General features: G+C 31.8%; 2 protein-coding genes across 2 annotated transcripts in view; both read left to right on the top strand.

Moving 5' to 3' along the window:
• Nucleotides 1-7,933, top strand: part of LOC145306381 (uncharacterized) — a 31,586-nt gene extending 23,653 nt beyond the window's left edge. Inside the window, exons 10-21 of the mRNA XM_080148473.1 lie at nt 502-592; nt 1,030-1,288; nt 1,515-1,568; nt 2,320-2,393; nt 3,123-3,203; nt 3,823-3,906; nt 4,285-4,367; nt 4,877-4,930; nt 5,299-5,373; nt 5,937-5,971; nt 6,240-6,347; nt 7,797-7,933. Of these exons, the coding sequence (XP_080004599.1) occupies nt 502-592; nt 1,030-1,288; nt 1,515-1,568; nt 2,320-2,393; nt 3,123-3,203; nt 3,823-3,906; nt 4,285-4,367; nt 4,877-4,930; nt 5,299-5,373; nt 5,937-5,971; nt 6,240-6,347; nt 7,797-7,933 (1,135 nt within the window). The remainder of the gene's footprint in view (nt 1-501; nt 593-1,029; nt 1,289-1,514; nt 1,569-2,319; nt 2,394-3,122; nt 3,204-3,822; nt 3,907-4,284; nt 4,368-4,876; nt 4,931-5,298; nt 5,374-5,936; nt 5,972-6,239; nt 6,348-7,796) is intronic.
• A 335-nt stretch (nt 7,934-8,268) lies between these two features.
• On the top strand, nt 8,269-17,233 carry LOC145306382 (uncharacterized). The gene is made up of 4 exons (XM_080148475.1): nt 8,269-8,324; nt 8,951-9,019; nt 13,097-13,195; nt 16,700-17,233. Exons 1-4 carry the CDS (start codon nt 8,269-8,271, stop codon nt 17,229-17,231), a joined length of 756 nt encoding a protein of 251 aa, XP_080004601.1. The 3' UTR covers nt 17,232-17,233.
• The last annotated feature ends 2,720 nt before the right edge of the window (nt 17,234-19,953 follow it).

Genomic DNA, 19,953 nt, shown 5'->3' on the forward strand with positions numbered 1-19,953 from the left:
GTCAGAGAGGTGCTTTTCCTCACTGTCGAGTACAAAGACCTCAGCCTTTTAATTCTTAAATAAACTGTTATAAAGGAGGGTATATTTTTTCTTATCTATGATTGACCCCAGTTGGGAAAATTTATGGAATAGATAAAGAAAGAATAAAAGAGAGAATGAAGGAATAAAAAAGCAAAGATAGAAACATAAAAAGAATACCTTTTGTTATCGCAATCAATCAATAACATATTTGTGTAAATATAGTTATTTCTCGCATCGTATTATAAACGGCTTTCCGCGGATATAGAATGTACAATTATGAGATTAAAACTAGTTTTTTAGCCCCGAGGTGACGAAGTCACCGGCTAAAAAAACTAGTTTTAATGTTATGATTGTACATTTCTATATTCGTAGAAAGCTGGATATAATGCGATGCTAGACATAGTTTTTTCGTATGGATGAGAACCGGTTCCTATCCACCGGATTCGAATGAATACGAGAAATATTATTATTGAATTGCTACAGTAATTTTGCTCTAACAGCAGCGGCCAAACCTTGTAAGGCAAAGATGACTGTTGTGGGCTTTGATGACCAGAACCCGGAGGCTTGTCAGGTTATTATTTTAAATTTTCCCTACCGATTTACAGGCCAGATAAAATGTAATAAGAAAAGAAAAAGTAAAATAGAGAATTTTTTTATAACACAGGCCTTGAGCATTAAGGGATCCAAAATTTATCAATAATTTATAATTCCACTTGTGTATTATGTGAGATGTTAATTGATTTTAAAAATTGTCTACTTTATCCCTGCATAAAAAAAGAAAAAAAAGAAAGATAATATTATATTGTTCAAATCTATAAGCTGAGTATGTCACCCGTACGTCACAACTAAGTACTGTAGTTTAAAAGGTTTTGAGATTTTTAAATTTTTTAACAGTCAATTAAATTCTGCTATATCTTTTAAACCTTACTTTTAGAAAATGGTTTATATTTTTTTATCCAAGATGTTCTAAACTTTTATACTTATGTAAATGTTTATCCTTGTTAATAGGTATCCATAGTGGGCCATGCTGGGGCGCACAGACTACCCACTCACAAAGCCGTCATTAACCCGGCCCTCGGCTACGCAATGAAATCAATCAAACCGCTGAACGACCGGATAAAACGGCTGCAAAAATTTGCCGTCAAAACGGCGCATGTCAGCGCTAGCAGTGGGGGCGGTAACAACGCCAACAATGAAATCGCCGGCGGCGGCTTTGAGAAGAAAAGCGGGAATAATTTTGATTTGAAGAATTTGAATATAGCGGCGTGTAGGAAAGGATATAAAAATACGTGAATATTGTGAAAGGTGGAATTTTGTCGTCAATTTAGGTTGCTAATATAGTCCTCAGATATATGTCAATACTTTTCTCCATGGTCATTGGATGAGACATTGTAAAGTCATAATGGGTTTGTTATATTAGCCAGCTGAGAGAAACATTTTATTAGGGTAAGCGAGAATCTCTGACAATATCCACATTTTATATATCAATTGGAGTAGGTTGTGTGAGAGCTATAATATTGAAGAGATTGTTACTGACACAGACACAGGTATAGTTATTTATTAAACCGTACGACAGCTTTCCGCGGATATCAGAATAAAAGCTTCTAAGATTAAAATAACTTTTGTTAGCCAGGGACGCTAACAAAACTGGTATGAATTTTAATATTTGTGGAAAAATGTCTGTAATTTTATTATTTTTCAGTTCTGGTTTTAATCCAGCGGATATTAATCGGTTTCGAAGCCATACTGGTATACATTTCTTGAGGACTTGAGTTCAAAGCCTCCTTTTTTTCTTGACAATTTGGCTTTTATAAAATAAAGAGTAATGTTGCTGACATTTATTCTAAAATATATATAGGTATCCAAGCTCTGAGTTAGGTTACTATAATAATGATACTTTTTTTTATTTCAAAGATTTTTTATTCATTTTTTGGTAGATTTCAAATCTAATTTTACCAATTATGGTTAGTTTATTCAATAAATCGTTAGTTTTGAATTATCTATTAATCCAAAAAAAGGATATAAAAACATTTTGCACATTTTAAATACTTTTAATGGGTTGACCTTTCTTGATTACAGCAATACCTTTTTTTCTAGTATGGCTATGAAACCGATTAATATCTGCTGGAACAGAACCGGTTCTTAGCCAAACTGAAAAATCATTTATCGTATCGTATTGTAGACAATTTTATATCTATTAATCTTATAATTTTTCATTTTACATCCGCAGAATGCTGTCTATAATACGATGCGATAAATAACATTAGTAATATAGACAATTGTATTATTTTTTTTAAGGTTTACCCAATGACAAAATATGTAAACGTGGCTACTATACCAAAGCACAGAAAAAGTTCAAACCCTTTATCAAGGCAGAGTATTTATTATAATTGAAGTTATATAAATTGTAAGTCTGTCCCTAGCTAACCGCTAGATATATATAAATAGTTGACTTATTATATATGGATTATATAAATGCATTTACGTAACAAAATGTGTACATGTTCAACCAATAATATTCCCGGATTGATTCTTTATTGTGTTCTGATTGGTCGAATTTACTTATTATGTATCTAGATCTGCAATTTTTATCCTATTATATAAAGTAGTTTTTGCCTGAAGCAATAACTACTGAACCGATTGGGTTCTCTGTTTTAGGTAAGCTTTACATAGTTCACACGATGGTTTTAGGCTGTTTCATTTTTAGATTTAAGGGTTAGGAGTATTTTAGTCTGTAGTTTTGTTCCCTTTGAATACTCAGCCTGCAGATACTAGGGGCGATACTAGGATTTGTGATTGTTTGTTTGTGCCGAAGGATCTCGCTAACCGCTGAACCAATCAGGTTCTCCTTAATGGGGTAGCTTCTCATAGGTCCCGGGAAGGATTATAACTATTTTGGGGGAGGGTACCACCACCCCCCCAGGAGAAATTTTATATTTTTTTAACTAAAATTAAAAATAGGTGGGAACCCACCCCCAAAAAAAAACAAAATTTCCCATCCTACAAAAAAAAATTTTATTTTTCTTTTAAAATCTAAAATAATAAAATAGAGGCCTCTAGGGGCGCAGCTTCTAGTTATATTATAAAATACTCTGCACAAGGATAAGAATAGTCCAGAGGAACACGAGCTTAATCCACTTGCGGAGCTAGCAGATCATACAGTTCACCATTTGTGGTTACAGGTATGAAATTTGATTATAAAGTTTATATAAAAGTAACTGGATGTCTGTTTGTAGTTTAAGATCTAGGTAACTACTGGAGCGTCATTGTTCTCCTTACATTAAAGCTTCTTATAGGTTCATGGAAAGTTTGGAGTTATAAGTACTACATCAGCCCCCCCCCCCTCAAAAAAATCGAGGAAAAACAAACAAATAAGAAATAATGTTCATTGGGAAGTAAATGACCAGATACAAAAAAATATATTTCCAGTATGGATTTGAAACCAATTGATATCCACTGAATTAGATCCGGTTCTTAACATACTTAAAAATCATGTATAGCATCATATTAGAGACAATTTTCTACGAGTAATAAAATGAAAGTCATAAAATTAATACCTCTCAGGTCTAATAAAACTGGTTTTAATCTAATATTTTTTTTCATTTTAATATCTGCGGAAAGCTATCATCAATACGACTCAACACTGGAAGATATTCCATGTATATATATCATATATCCATTATTATTATATATAATTAAGGTTGCAACAGTGTCTCCATGTGCAGATATATTAGATGAAGACTCAACACTGGAAGATATTCCATGTATATTATATATCCATTATTATTATATCTAATTAAGGTTGCAACAGTGTCTCCATGTCCAGAGGTATTGGATGAAGACTCAACACTGGAAGATATTCCAGAAGAAATTCAAAACTTCCAGGTTTTCATACAATAATAACAAAATACATAAAAAAGAGCAATTTAAAAAATACCAATAAAATACAGAGGCATGCAGAAAGCAGGCAAAATTTTATTTGATTTGTTTTTTTTTTTTGGGGGGGGGATGGGGGTTGATACTCTCCATACTTGCATCAATATACCTACAAAGAACGCTTGTTTTACTTTAGAGCTTGTTGATAACACCCCTTTTGCAGTCTGTACTATATCCCCCTCGATTTTGGTTTATGGGATGCACTCCCCATAAAAAAAACCCTCGGATCGTAAAGCTGTTGTTACAGTGTCTAGTACAGCAACCTCTCTTGTGCTAAGCAATTGTTTCCTATTCTCGATATTGTATGAAAAAACGAACAATTTTTAGTATCTAAAGTTTGTGCTAGCGAATGACACGAACCAAGCCAAGTGTAATATCTGGCTGGATGTTTATAAGAGGACTCTCATAAGGTTTAGAATATGACATCATTTTTATATTTTGCCTTTATTTTGCAGCTATTTTATAGGCCTGTTCATAATAGTATTATTTTTTAATTTAGGGCGGGGGGGGGGGGGCAAAAGTTTCGTTTATTTTTAGTCTAGTTTTGAGGGGAGGTTTGGTTTCTAGGAAATTTTTTTTTCAATTTCAAACAGACAGAACTCTGACATAGAACGATAATATTTTATCAATAGGTTAGGTAAATAAGTGGGGGGTTGTTACAAAATTTTTCAAAATTAAAAAAAAAATCCTAAAATGATAATACCAGTAATTTTTTCGGGGGTTGAGGTAGCCCCTCCCAGAAAAACATATAAAAAACTTCCTGACACCTAAGAGCTACAATACAAAGTAAAGTCTGATAAGTTAAGTGGCTAGGAAGATCTTTCAAAACAAAAAGACATATAGACAGCCTTTTACACTTATATATAAAGATTTCTCCTCTTATAATAAAAGTACTTGATGTTATAAACCAAATTATTAGAATGAAGCCGACCTTTCCAACTGTCTCCATTGTTCAACCATTATCTATTGCTTCACAGGAAAATAAATTAATCTAATGAATAGTTTTAGAAGTCGCAGCTTACGACATACAAAATTATCCCAATTCTGTAGTATGAAATTATTGTTGGAAAAGTTTGGACACTTCTAAATATTATAAACATTAGAGTATCATAAGTGTTAATTAGCTATTTAAAAAGGATAAGACACTAGCCGATAAATTGATGTAATTATCCAATTATGATATACAAAATTATCCCTTCTGTAGCTTACAATTAGTGTTTAAAATATTTGACACTCAACTTAATTAACCAACTAATTATGATAATTGGGGGACTTGTACAATAAATATCCCAATGTCCCCTGCCTCCCTGGTTAAAATAAATAATTTATGGTTCTGCCTGTACAGGGAGTACAAACCAGTTTAGAGTGTTACAAAAATAAAGAAAATGAATCCAAAGTTCCGGATACAAGACAACAAGGAAAATAATTGATTAAAATAGCCTAAAACCAACCCATGGCATATATTAAAGATTTCATCATCCCTACCATTTCCGAGATCTTAAGCTTGAGACAAAAAAACTTTACATTAAGAGACAAATAAAAGCAAAGCTTTTTTACATAGAGGGTCGTCCGTCCGTCCGCAATGAATAGCTTTTATCGTTAATATAAGCATGTTAGAATTGTCATAACGGTGTTAAACATTGCATTATGATTCCTATAACAATTGTGTAGAATTTAGAAATTAAAAATTAATACCATAAAGTCTGTATGTACTTATATTTAGTGATATCCGTTTGTCTGACGGTCTGATTTTTAGTAGATGTCATCCTCGAATGAATTAAAGCAAAGGAGTTCTATAGATCTGTGTCTCCCTCACTACATACTTCTATATTGTAAGTAACGCAGCGATTTTCTCCTGTAATATGGATTTTTAAAAAGATATTTTTTTATATTTTACCTCCCTACTAAGATTTTTTCAAATGTGGAGTATCATTGCTTTGGGTGTTAGAAAAATGCTTAAAAATCAATTATTTAATTTTAGGCTCAACATTCCATACACCATACTTATATTCGGGTAAGTTTAGAAATACGACAATGGCCGATAAATTGGTGTACATCCCCAATGATGCTACACAAAATTACCCTTTCTGTAGTTCATATTTATTGGTTGAAACGTTTGGACACTAAATTTAATGAACGAACCAATTAAAACTCAATAAAAGTCTCCAAAGTTGTTGAGCCAACAAATAAGAAAATTGATTGGACGATTCTGTTATGCCTATTATCACGGACAAACCAATTGCCTATCATTATAAGTATTTTTTTAAGATTTAAATTTTCAGGTCGTAAAACTTCTTTCATGGGTGGTACAAGAAGAACTAGCTTTATAACTAGCTCAGCTCAAGAATCTGGACCCTCTAGAGCTAATATCTCTATTAGAATTCATCTAGGTAACTATTCTATTATTATAACAAGATTTGTCCAATTTTCTGGACCCTCTAGAGCTAATATATCTATTAGAGTTCATCAAGCTGATTATTCTAGCTTTAAAAAAAGTTGAGGACAAGATTCTGGACCCTCTAGAGCTAATATCTCTATTGTTGTTGTTGTAGCCATGATTCTCTGAAGTTAGGACTCAGATGCACACGGAGACTGGAAGTGAGAACCCTTTGGCCAATTTTAGATTGGTAAGCTTCGCGCACAGCTGATTGTATTCTATGTTACATTACAAGCTGACCCGCAATTCTCGTGGAAGCTACTCAATTATTACATCACCCTGGCCTAGAGTTTTGGCAGGTGTTCAATATTAAGCCACCCTAATTAATGGCACTCTCATACGAGGAGCATGAAAGAGGGAAAGCATGGTTAGAGCTGCTTGATTTGTAGAATCCTAACTACCTACAAATCTCCCCCCTTACAACCCTAGGGCATCTTAGGGAAGGTTGCGTGATCATAATCTGACAAATTGCGACAGTATTTGTCAACCAAGTGCAAAGTCTATGTGGGGACTTGAACTCGGTTTCTTCCAACTACAGCGTAGTGCGCTAACCACTACACTATGGGACACCCGTCTAATATCTCTATTAGAGTTCATCTAGGTATTTATAATAGCTTTAAAACAAGTTTATCTCAAGAATTTGAACCTCTAGAGCTAATACATATATTAGAGTTCATCTAGGTAACTATTTAGCTTTATAAAAAGTCCCTCTAGAGATCTGGACACTCTAAATCTAATATTAGAGATCAATAAGGTAATTATTCTAGCTTTATAACAAATTAAGGACAATACTATGGACCCTCTAGAGCTAATATCTCTATTAGAGTTCATCTAGGTAATTATTCTAGCTTTATGGCAAATTCAGCTAAAGATTCTAGTCACTCTAGAGCTAGTATCTCTATTAGAGCTCATCTAGGTAATTATTCTAGCTTTATAGCAAATTCAGCTATAGATTCTAGTCACTCTAGAGCTAGTATCTCTATTAGAGCTCATCTAGGTAATTATTCTAGCTTTATAACAAATTCAGCTATAAATTCTAGTCACTCCAGAGCTAGTATCTCTATCAAAGCTCATCTAGGTAATTATTATAGCTTTATAGCAAATTCAGCTATAGATTCTAGTCACTCTAGAGCTAGTATCTCTATTAGAGCTCATCTAGGTAATTATTCTAGCTTTATAACAAATTCAGCTATAGATTCTAGTCACTCTAGAGCTAGTATCTCTATTAAAGCTCATCTAGGTAATTATTCTAGTTTTATAACAAGTTCAGCTCGAGGTTTTGGGTACTCTAGAGCTAGTTTTTCTATTGGAGTCAATCTGATAATTTTTTTTATAAGATAAAAACTTTTTAAAAGTTAAAAAATTATTTTAAAGTAATCATAATGTTGTTTTTCTTGTATAGGTGTTGCTAGTAGTCAAATAACAACAATTCTATACCTTCCTATTCTCCAAGCTAATCCAGAAGAAAAAGCTACAAGGAGCGGATTTATCCAATATAATATCTTTCAAATTCATTTATACTCTTCACTGAACCTATAAAAAGCTTAACTGCAAAGATAAACCTTATCGTGTCAATGTGGTTAGTGAGAGCCTTTTTTACACAGACAGAGAGACACACAGACATCCTTTTACTTTTTATTATGCCATTACAAGTGGCTACGTCCCTAGAGTCCTCAGCGGGTAGTGATATCCTTCGGTGCAGAACGACAAACATCCTGTTACTTTATTATAATCTTATCCTATGATTTTTCTCTTTCCCTTTTAAATAGTCCTAATGTTGCAAATCTCAAATTTATAGTAGTACTTAAAACTAATGGATAAAACCTTACCTGTGCAGAGGTCCCCACGAGAGCTTGGCTGACGGATGGGCCAGAATGACCCTGATGCCAACTATCCACAGGTGTATGGACAATGCGGATGAGAGAGCTAGGCATGTTCTACACAAATGTATAAAACAAAACAATAATGGACACTTTTTAATCAAAAGAATTGAAGAAAAAACTAACCTGGACCTGCAAGGTTATACCTGTAACCTAAAATTGGCTTGTACTATTTATATTCTTTCTCAGTATTAGGTCAATCTTTACTATTTGTGGAGGCACAACAAGGTTAGCTGCTGGCGTCCTGAGTCCGCCAGGATGGTGATATTTTTAAGAATCAAGTTCCAACTTCTATATAACAACTTCATTTAAAAGTCAATTAACTATGTCCTTCCATAATCGATATATAATTACTTGGATGTTGCACCTGATTTTCTTGTACTATAAAAAAGTAATACTCCTAGCTGTCTAAAATAACGATACCCCCCATCGACCCCTTTTAACCCTTTTAACCCTGCCTTGCAACTGAAGAAACGAACTTATCAATAAATGAGGTCCATATTAGCATATTAACTTAATTAATAAAAAAATTTTCTTATGTCTATACATTTTTACACAAAAAAGGAATAGGATAGGGGATGCAATCCCCCCCACCCCCACTTCTCCAGATCTGTTAGGGTTACAACTAAAGAATATTTTTTTAAAAATTTGTATAAAACATGCCTTGTTAACCCAGGAATGATTCAGCTGGTCGTAGTGCCAAGACAATATACTACAGCAGAGACAGAAATAATAGCAGGCAAAGGTATACACGTGGGGAAATAGGAATATTGACACCAGGTTTCAGGGATATTGAGGGATAAGACAATGGAGTATTAAATTGTGTACACACTCAATTAGGATCAACAAAAATACCCTTAGAATTATTGGTAAAAGACACTGGTAGTTTGAACCAACCATTTAAGAAATACTAAAGATTTGGGTGCCAGTGTAATTTACAGTCCTATGTCCCCCATCTTTATTTTTAATCCTCCCATCCCCCATCAAAATGTTAAACCACAATTATCTTAATAAAAGCGTGTTCTATAAAGGTTAGCATTATTTACTTCACATATTTTCAACTAGAATATCCTGTTTGTTAATGAATTTATTACTAAGATGATGCTCTTTAAGGTCAGCTTGAAATAATGCATTGATTGGCAATTTTTTGTACTTTGATGTTCATGGTTTTAAACCGTGCAAATATAGCTATTAATATTTGAAGTTTTGTTTTCTATACTTGATTCTATTTGATAATTAAGTGTTATGATTGTATTCGGTATTTTTTTCTGCATTTTTTATTATTTTTTTAAAAAACTGTCTTTATTCCTATTTCTCCTTTTTACATAACTACATATACATTTACACATAATCTACAATATTTTTTAAATAAACAATTTTTCAGGTTTTCATTTTCTTATTATTTTTTTATTTCATCTATAGTTTTACTGAAACAGACGGTAATTTAGTGTATCTAAAAATAGAAACACAATTTTATAGATTTTAAATCTAGATAGCCAATAAGAAATATAATTCTTATAAGAGTTGGGGGTAATTCATTTTTTATTTGGAGAAAACTTTATTGGAATTTATCATATAACGGAAACCCCAGAAAACAGCTGATTTTTATCCCATTTGTTTTATTAGACAAGCAATTTTTTACACATATGTTTTTCAGAAATATAACTAATATTTTTTAGTAGCGAAGCTACTCTATAATTCAAAATGTCCGTCCGTCCGTCCGTCTGTCCGTCCGTCCGTAATTAATAAATTGGGGGAAACGTGATTTTCTCGGTACCTATAAAAGATAGAGAGCTGAAATTTTTTGACAACATTCCCATCATTAAGGAGCACAATTAACTATAAAACATCAATGTAGGTCAGACTGCTTTTTAGCATGTTTTAGGCTATTTTTTATATTTTCCAAATTTTCCCCATATTTTTGGTGTTTATGGTCCGATTTTCAAAAATTTTTCAGTTAAAGATATCAAAATTAAATTTCTCGTCATTTAAAGAAACAACAATGACAGTCAGACTGCCTTTTTGCAGGTTTTTGGCTATTTTTATATTTTTCACATTTTTACCTATATCTTTGGTGTTTATGGTCTAATTTTCAAAAAAATTTCAGTTAAAGATATTAAAATTAAATTTCTGGCGTTTTAAGAAAAGAAACAATGGCGGCCAAACTGCCTTTTAGCAGGTTTTTGGCTATTTTTATATGTTTGACATATTTCCCCATATCTTTGGTATTTTTGGTCCAATTTTAAAACTTTTTTGCATTAACAGTTTCAAAATATTTTTTCTCATACAAAATAAAACAAGGTTTTGTGTTTATTTTTTCCAATAAATCTATTCTTTATTTTAATAAATACACTTTTAATCTACTTCTACGTATTCCCATCCACAATTTTTTGTGCTTCGCTACTTATGGATGTTGTCATCCTTGTTTGCATATTAAGTTAATTGAAATTAGGTATTTTATTTTTATGTGCGTTAGACTAGTATTAGAAAGATAAATTTAGAATACATCTATATATGTATATTTTTGGTTTCGGTATTTTTTTAAATACATAATAGTAGCTCTTTATTTTATAACATTTAAGTATTAGGATATAAGCACAAGCAGATTGCATTGTCAAAGAATCTGGTACACACACACTGAGTATTAACTTTTGAAATAAGATTCATAAATAAAATTTCCGTTTATGAAAAGTTCAATTAGTTCAGGAGATAGGGGGGAAAAGTTGACACCCCTCCCCCCCACCCACAATTTAAATTTTATTTTCAAAAAGAAAACTTTAAATAAAACATGTTTAGGGGTATCATTATCATTATTAAAATAGTAATAAAGTGCGTCCAAGGACCTAGGAGAAGCTACATTATATAGAAGAACCATATCGGTTCTGCAGTTAACAAGATTCTTCGGTAAAAACACACAGACATAGATCCTGTTACTTGCAGTTAATTGTTTTAGTAAATTAAATTAGCTACGCTGCTTTAAACGCTGTCAACATATATTTTTTTAACTTAAATAACTTTGAATTTTCCCTCTAAAATGTCATTCATATCAAATTTTCAATTTCACGATCAATTTGTGTTTATTTTTAATATTTTAATCTAATTTGATTTATTCATGATATCTATAAGAAAACAAGTATGACAACATCCATAAAAAACGATGCTTTGAAACGGTAGGACAAACAAACATTGACACTTGCAGAGCGGCAGAACTAAATGAGCAGAATATAAATGTATAAGTCTAAACTAGATTGTAAGTAAACAAAATTGCTAAAATACAAGATACTGTTAAAGGACATAATTACATTTTTAGGGCTTGATGAACAGGATAATCGTTAAGATATATAAGTTTTCCGGAATTTTAATGTTAGGGGGAGATTTGAAATCTGCATCAAATTTTAACGATTTTTTATAAAATTCGTTTTTTGTATAATTCTTTATCTAAAAGCGGAAATGCATTTTAAGTTAATTAATTTTGACCAATAGGATAGGTGGATTTTAAACTACCTGCGCTCTAATTGGTTGAATGATGTACGCCATCCAATCAGAGCGCAGATTTTTTAAATCCACCAATCACAGATGCCAAAATTAATTAACTTAAATTGCATTTCCGCTTTTAGATAAAGAATTATAGAAAAACGAATTTTATAAAAAAAATCCTCAAAATTTGATGCAGATTTCAAATCTCCCCCTAACTTTAAAATTCCGGAAAACTTATATATCTTAATAATCGTATCACATGAATAGTTGTTGTCAAAAAAGTTAAAATTCAACATGTTATAAATGGAATAACCTGAACCTTATCATAGAACAGCTTTGCTTTCAACGAGGATGAAAACAGCAAAAAGTAGCTCATGAACTATTGATCATTTTAAGGTTAACTATCGACTGCACCCCTTGCTTTTAGGGGCTCTGCATTCAAATTTGCTAGAAAAATAGATTAAAATCATCTCAACAATTAAATCTGAAAATGAAATAACCTAAAACAATCATTCGCTCTACGTGAAGCTTACCTAAAATAAAGAACCCAATCAGTTCAGTAGTTATTGAGATCTTAAGCTTCAGAAAAAAAACTCGAACTACTTTATATAAAAGGATATTACAGCTGACCGAACGGACCGTGTGCATTATAGATTAATCATATTATTATGAAATGGACAGACGGACAGATGCACATAAAGATATAAAGACAAAGTGAGTGAATTGCAATTAGTTTATATCTATAACTATTTTCAATGTTCCAAAGTTACAATTTTATGCATAAAAGTATAACTAAAAATAATTTGATATATGATTGAAAACATAATTATACATAATTACAGTTTAATTTAGCTTGCATTTGCTTATAGTTTATTACATATTTTAAGCAAGTTTAGAAATTAAGGTATAGAAATATGCAAAGTGCCTTTATAAAGTAAATATTTTTTAGCAGTGCGCGAATACATGTTTTTTTACACAGCTTAACAAATACAGATGCTATTAAATGCTATAGTACGCTGCAATGATAAAAATATATTAGTTGAAAGATTTACAGGAAGAATTGGTCACAGCTTAAAGGATAAGATCAAGCTCTTGGTCTAGCAGGGACTATATCAAAACTTCAAACATTAGATTTAATATTGTCTGCTTTTATCGAGGTTTAGTGATGCTGTTCCAAAAGAACTTTAAATAATGATATTTAAACTTTCCATATGCATAACTTTCCATATACCAAGAGGTTTCGTGAACATTTTACTAGAATTGTTGGTCTGAAGAGCAATCCCTTAACCTTGGTTTTAACAACCACAAACCCTGCTAAACGCTGCTATGCTATAAATATTTTTAGGTTGAAAGATTTACAGGAGGAAATGGTCAGGGATAAAAGGATAAGATCAAGCTCTAGGACTAGCAGGGACTATACCAGAACTTCGAACGGCGGCTCGAGGTTTGGACTTTGAAAGACACTACAACCTTTTTGTTTCTGCTGTTAATGACAGGGTTTTATACGGCAACTTTCAATTTCAAGATATTGAAAATAGATTAAATTTTGATTTATATTTACTTCAAATCTTTGGTTTTCAAATGTTGCTCTAGACCAGTTTTTTTTTAAAGTTTAATCTATTGGGAAACAATTGGTTTTAATAATAAAGATACCCAAAATATTTGTACAAATTGTAGAAACCTTGATACATAAACTGCACTGAAATCAAAATTGTAGTGTGTGCTTTCAAAAAGAGTAGATTGTCAAGAATTAAAAAAAGAATTATTGTCCGTCAATAAAATAAGAAAGAAAGTAGTTAATTGTCTTTTGCTTTTAAGTAATTACTTATTTCGTATATTACTGCTTGCTTTTGCTTCATTAATTTAATTTGCTTACAAAAGATTATAATAATTTACAAATTATAGATTTTTTCCAACATTTTTTAGCTAAACAGAGATATCATTTTTCTTAATCTTCCCTGGGATATTTTTTATTTGCTTGTATTCGTCCATCCGTCCATAATTTGAACATTGTAGTCTTGTGATATGTCCTCTATAGGTGTGAGTAGATTAGCTGTTTAATGCATCGTATTATAGACATCTTTCCACGGATAAAAAATGAAAACTATAGGATTATATCCAGTTTTGTTAACCATGACGGGCTAATTAGACCTTGGCCAACAAAACTGTTATTAATTTTTAGAATTTTATTTTAATATTCATGGAAAATTGTCTGTAATACAATGATCCGGTCCTAATTCAGCTGATATAAATCGGTTTCGAAGACATTTTGGAAAAAAAGATTATTAAAGGGAGACATTATTTAACCAGTGATCTCGTATTCTAAGTATTTAGTGCATTTAGAAACAACTTAGACAGCTAAAAATGTATTCATGGTATCTAATAAACAGGCATTAGGAAGTTTAATTAAAATTAAAACTGAAAAACATGAATCTTGCTTTTAAATTTATTTTTTACCCACTTTTAGACTATGCATTTAATGTTGATTAATAATTTGATAAACGGTTTTGTACCATTAACCGTAGAACAGTGGCATGTACATAGTTTTGCCAAATGGTGTGTAAACCTTAAGGGGGTTAAAGAGAGGGGATTTAGGGCTTTCCAATTCCAACATTAGGAAAGGTGTAGACACCCCCATCATCCCAATTCCAAGTTCTTACTCTGCTTTAGAATAGTTTGAAATACAGATATATGACAATATTTAATTTAATTATCAAAACTTAGACATAGATATTTTTAAGTAGGGCTTTCTAATTCCTGTATTTAGGAAGCCAAAATTAATTTTTAGCTTTCAATAGTGTTTCTAAATTTAACATTCTTTTTTTCCTAACTAGTTTGATATTTAGATAATTTGATGACTAAGGAAATACTTCATATTTAGTTAGATAGATAGAAATGTATTTTGTTATGCTTATGCTTTAATACCTGTTTTTTAATTAAGATAACACATTATTTTGTGTTATCTTAATGCTTATTAACTTTCTCAATGCTTTTAGAGAATATAATATATTTCTTAGATTTACCTTTATCAATTTTGCAAGTTGATTTCACAAATGCACACACTTGTCTTGTATGAAATGACACAATACAATCTGTCCCGATTTTGTATTACTTTTGCGGAACATTTTTCCAGTTACGTCATATTTTTCTTTCCCGAAAAAGGGAAGGGGGAAAGAAAAAAAAGGGAAGGGGGAAGAAAAAAGAGATGGGAGAAAAGGGGGTTTTCCCCATCTTTTTTGAAGAGATTTTCTTCCCCCCTTCCCTTTTTCGGGAAAGAAAAATATGACGTAACTGGAAAAATGTTCCGCAAAAATAATACAAAATCGGGACAGATTGTATTGTGTCGTATGAAATGTTCTATGTTTCTACCATATCTAATCTCTCAAAACTTGAACTTCCCCCAGCCCCCAAATTCATATTTTTACCACCCTCCTCTATCCCAAAAAATGCTTTGATGTCCTAAATTTAGAAAATGAGTAAAAGTGTGCAAATATTAGTATTTCACTTGTAAAATTCTACCATATGAATTATTTAACCATCTATAAAAGATGAAAATATGTATAGTTAAAACATTTAGGAAGGGGACGCGAGTCTCATCCAAGAAGTGTGACCAACCCATCAGAAAGACAATGTGACCCAATAACATACACAACAACAACTTTAGTTTAGTGAATAAGAAAAGGCGGTAATAGAGGCGTTGTCACCCTTTCTACCCCCTTTTTTGTTGCCTTGATTGACACTTTCACTTTTTACACTAGTAAATTAGCTACTCTATAATTCTTATGTTATTCAGAAGATTCTTATAATATTCCTTGAGGTGAAGAAGGTTTTTTTGTTCTTTTTTTAATTTAATCACACTCCAGATTTTATATTTTCATTGGTGATACATTTTTATAATCACATGAGTCTAGGAAACCCCTCTGTCTGACCCAGGGGCGTCCAAGCTTTTTATTTTGGGGGGGGTAAAAATTTTTGAAGGGGGGGGGAATTCGTTTTTGGGGGGGGGGAAATGGCGCGAAGCGCGCCGCAAATTTTTTTACCCCCCCCAAAATTTTTACCCCGGGGGTAAAATTTGCTTGGGGGGGGTAATTACCCCCCCTGAAATCTGTTGGCAGGGGTAAATTTAGTTTACCCCCCCCAAAATTTACCCCCGGGGTTTTGAATGCCCTAATGCAGTATTTCCTTATTTGTAGATCTTTCTATTATTTTTTTTACATTCTCTGATATACACATGTAAATATTTATACAAATAAAATAAGAGAATGGATTAATGAATAGATGGGGGGGGGGGGGGCTAAAGCTTTTCCTCCCCCTTCTGGACGTCCATGGGATAAAAGATAATGGGGAAGATCTTGCTAAGAACAATTGATTGCATTGCAGAAAGCTAAAATAAAAGACATTTTATTGGTAAACAGTTGGTCATGGTTTTATATAGTCAAGAATCAAAATTAGATATTAATTTTTTAGGATTTGTAATATCGTCTTTTTAGAAGCTTTCTCTCAATTTAACCTTTTTAGGACATGTCTCCTTTGTAATGATTACGAGATCTTCTACAAAAATTACCCCTCTCTTTATAATTTCTTTATTGCATGTTTCTTCATTTCCTAAATATATAATCATATTTTGGTTCCAATTTAGAATAACTAAATATAAATAGAATTAGATAGCATGATTGTAATCTAATAAGTTTAGATACTTTTTAGGTGTTATGTCTATTTGAATTGTTAAAAAATCTTAGTTTTATATAAATAAATTATTTTGTAATTTCACCTATTTTTCATAAAACATATTAGGCTATTAAGGTTAGGTCAATAAGAGTTTTAAAGTTAGGTTAAAAAAGTGAGGTCAGACTTCCACAACTGTCAATATGAAACCATTTCAACTTATTTATAATTTGGGATAATACTTTTGTTTTAGATGTAAAAAATAATATAATATGATTTTTAGATATGCAGACGAATCTTTGAAACGTATGACCTCCTTCCTTGACAACCGTTTGCGCGAAGCGGCAGAAAAAAATAACGAAGACTACAATTCTTCCCGCCGTTCCTATCACGCTGACAGCCATCAAGAAAACGGCGGGGATACAACATATAACCGCTACAGCACCGGATCCCGTTATGAATCGGCGGTTAGCGGCGGCAGCGGCGCTGGGCATCAGTCGAGATTTGAGTCATCAAACAGCGGAAGCAGCAGTAGGTATGAATCTGGTGCGTCCAGGTTAGATTCTGCCATTTCCAGATATAATTCCTCCTCGGTGTTGAGATTCGAACCCTCGGCATCTAATCCCAGATATGATTCAAGTAGTAACGGAACAACGGCCACCTCGAGATTTGAGTCGGGTGGGTCCAGCGGCAGCAGGTTCGAATCTGGCGTCTCCAGGTTTGATGCTGGAGGTTCCTCCAGGTTTCAGAGCAGTAAAATGGGAATGGGGGCTCTGGGAAGGACTTCTAATGCTTTTTATAAAGGAAAAAGATAAAATATATAGTTAGGGATTTTTAAATTAGTTAAAAATTATTTTTTTTTCTTTTTATTTGTCAGCATTCCTTAAATCTAAATGTTAATTATTTTGTGATTATTTAATAATTATCTCAATTGTCAATTAAAACAATAACTTTTATTCCAAATCTCTTATGAATGTAAAATATTTGTTGCATAGGTATACTTTTAATAGATTACCTTTTATTGTAAAACGATCAGCATAAAGATTTTTTCAAGCAAATACTTTTTAACTATGTATGTAAATTAAGTAATTTAATTTTTTTATCAACTAAAAGATTGTGCATCAAACTCTTGAGAAAATCAAATAAGCTTACATTTATAGATTTAAAAAATTGGCTTTAAACTTCTAATTGTTCTATTCTTCTTATCTTATTTATTAAAATTTATTCAAATTTTGTATAAGAAAAATGTCTAGAATAGTTATTTATCGCATTGTATTATAGACAGCTTTCCGCGTATATTAAAATGGAAAAGTGTGAGATCGAAACCATTTAGCCCTAAGTGGCTGGTATTAATTTCATGATTTTCGTTGAAAATTGTCTGTAATACGACGTTGTACATTATTTTTCAGTATGGCTGAGAACCGGTTCTAATCCAGCGGATATTAAACGGTTTGGAAGCCATACAATTTTTATATTCCAGAACTGGAGATGTTATTTCTAAACTGGAGTATATCATAATAAAAATAATATTTATATTGCAGTAGATTATTAGCAGCATAGCTTCTCTATACACAGGTTCTGTCCGTACGTCAGTATGTACATCAAAACTAATGAGCATCCAGTATGTTATTTAATTTGTCCGTCGGTCTGTCAGTTATGCTATAAAAACACAAATATAAAAACATAAATATACGTGATTTTAACAAATACTCTATAAATCTCCTCGTCCGTATGAATTATTGTGCTTCGCTTCTTATGGACGTTGTTATTTAATTGTTTAGTTATTTTTTATTTAGTGCTTATTTTTAATTTTGTGATTGTTATATTTTTTTCTGTAGTTATTGTATATGTATATGATTTGTAATATTATTAAATTTTGTTGAACAGCAATCTATAATTAGTTTTGTCTCTAAATTGACAAATTAATGAAATATGTATAGGGTTTTTTTTATAATATAACATACAAAAGTAACATAATGTCCGCATGTCTGGAAAAATCTATCCTAATTAAAACAAAATTTATGTAGACACCTTCATACAAGTCCTAAGATTTAGCCCCCTAAAACTTTAAACTCCTCACTTTATTTCCCTAAAAAAAGCTTTTAAACCCTTAGACACCTCTAATTTACCGGCCAAACTTTTTTTAAAAATCCGTTTAAATCCGAATTTTTAAGGTTACAATAGGACGATTTCAATGAGGCTTACACGCGGCTGCCGAGCCCTGTAATCTCCGCAATCAGAGCGCAGCTTTGATTATTCCTGAATAATTTTCTCCTTTTAAAAAATCATATACATTTTTTGAAAGGTCAGTAATAAAAAATGGCCTATAAATTTTTAATACAGAATGCCAAACACAATAAATTATAGAGGAGCTTCACTTATAAATAATACCAATTTAACTTTCCGCGGATAGTAAATTGAAATATTATATGAATAATTGCTTTTTTGTTGGTCCTGATGGGCCGAAGGCCCGGTCCAACAAAACTGATTTTTTATTATTTATTTGTGAAAATTTGTTTATTATACGATACGAAAAAATGACTATTCATTATTGCTCAGAACCAAGTACGTTCATGCTTTTTATTGAATGGGGTTTCAAAGGTGGAGGGGGGGGGGGTACACACCTTCCCCCTCCCCCTTGGACGTCTATGGCTCAGAAACAATTGAAATTAAGTCATTATCTTTAAATAAAAAAAAACTGTATTGTATCTTTATAAGGCATAGAATTAAAACATATCATGAATATTAAAAAGTGTGATTATAGTATATAATTATAATTATTATTATTATTTTATTTTGTACAATTATAAAATTATCAATTATTTGTATTTATAAGATCATGAAATAAATATGAAAAAAAATTTCATTATTTCAAAAATTGTTGTTGATAAGTAGAAGGATGTCTGTTGTTAACGTGAGCTTAACTGCAGATAGACACACCCACACACACATATATCGACGGACATCCTATTACTTTTATATAAGGACTAGCTTTTTATCCCCTAGGGGTTTTATGGGGAACGGGAGGGGAGTAAGTCGACCCTCCTCTTTTTTCATTATTAGAAGAAGTAAAAATATTAGCTTAGTCATTTTTATGGTAAATGTCATAGAATACACAACTAGTTCATAACGTAAACGTTAAAAGCAGGTAAGAGTATAGTTTACAAACTAACCAAAAAAATACCTCGACATTAGTAGATACTCTTAAGTAAGTTTTTCAGTAAGTTTTTTTAGTCTAAAGCTTAAGATCTCAATAACTACTGAACTGATTGAGCTAATATTTTTTGTCCAGGGATGGTTTTAGGCTATTTTATTTTTAGATTTAAGCCTTAGGATAGTTTTAGGCTATTTTATGTTCTTTTATGCTAGAGACGCAGTCATTAGTATAATATTCTAATATATAAAGTAGTAAGCATTTTTTGTCTGTAGCGAAGGATCTCGCTAACTGCTGAACCGATATGGTCCTCCTTTACTGTGAAGCTTCTTATAGGTCTCAGGAAGGTTTTAGGCTATTTTATTTTTATAGAAAGTCTGGGT

Source organism: Acartia tonsa, chromosome 14 (assembly GCF_053477335.1).
Source record: "Acartia tonsa isolate MP-2025a chromosome 14, ASM5347733v1, whole genome shotgun sequence".
In the NCBI taxonomy this organism is placed as follows: Eukaryota; Metazoa; Arthropoda; class Copepoda; order Calanoida; family Acartiidae; genus Acartia; species Acartia tonsa.

Bases quoted from the DNA above. Each gene is read 5' to 3' on its own strand.
- LOC145306382 (XM_080148475.1), top strand. From the start codon at position 8,269: ATGACCCTGATGCCAACTATCCACAGGTGTATGGACAATGCGGATGAG. The intron at 8,325-8,950 runs GCATGTTCTACA...TTGTTAACCCAG, and splicing joins AATGCGGATGAGAGAGCTAG to GAATGATTCAGCTGGTCGTA. The intron at 9,020-13,096 runs GTATACACGTGG...AAATATTTTTAG, and splicing joins AGAAATAATAGCAGGCAAAG to GTTGAAAGATTTACAGGAGG.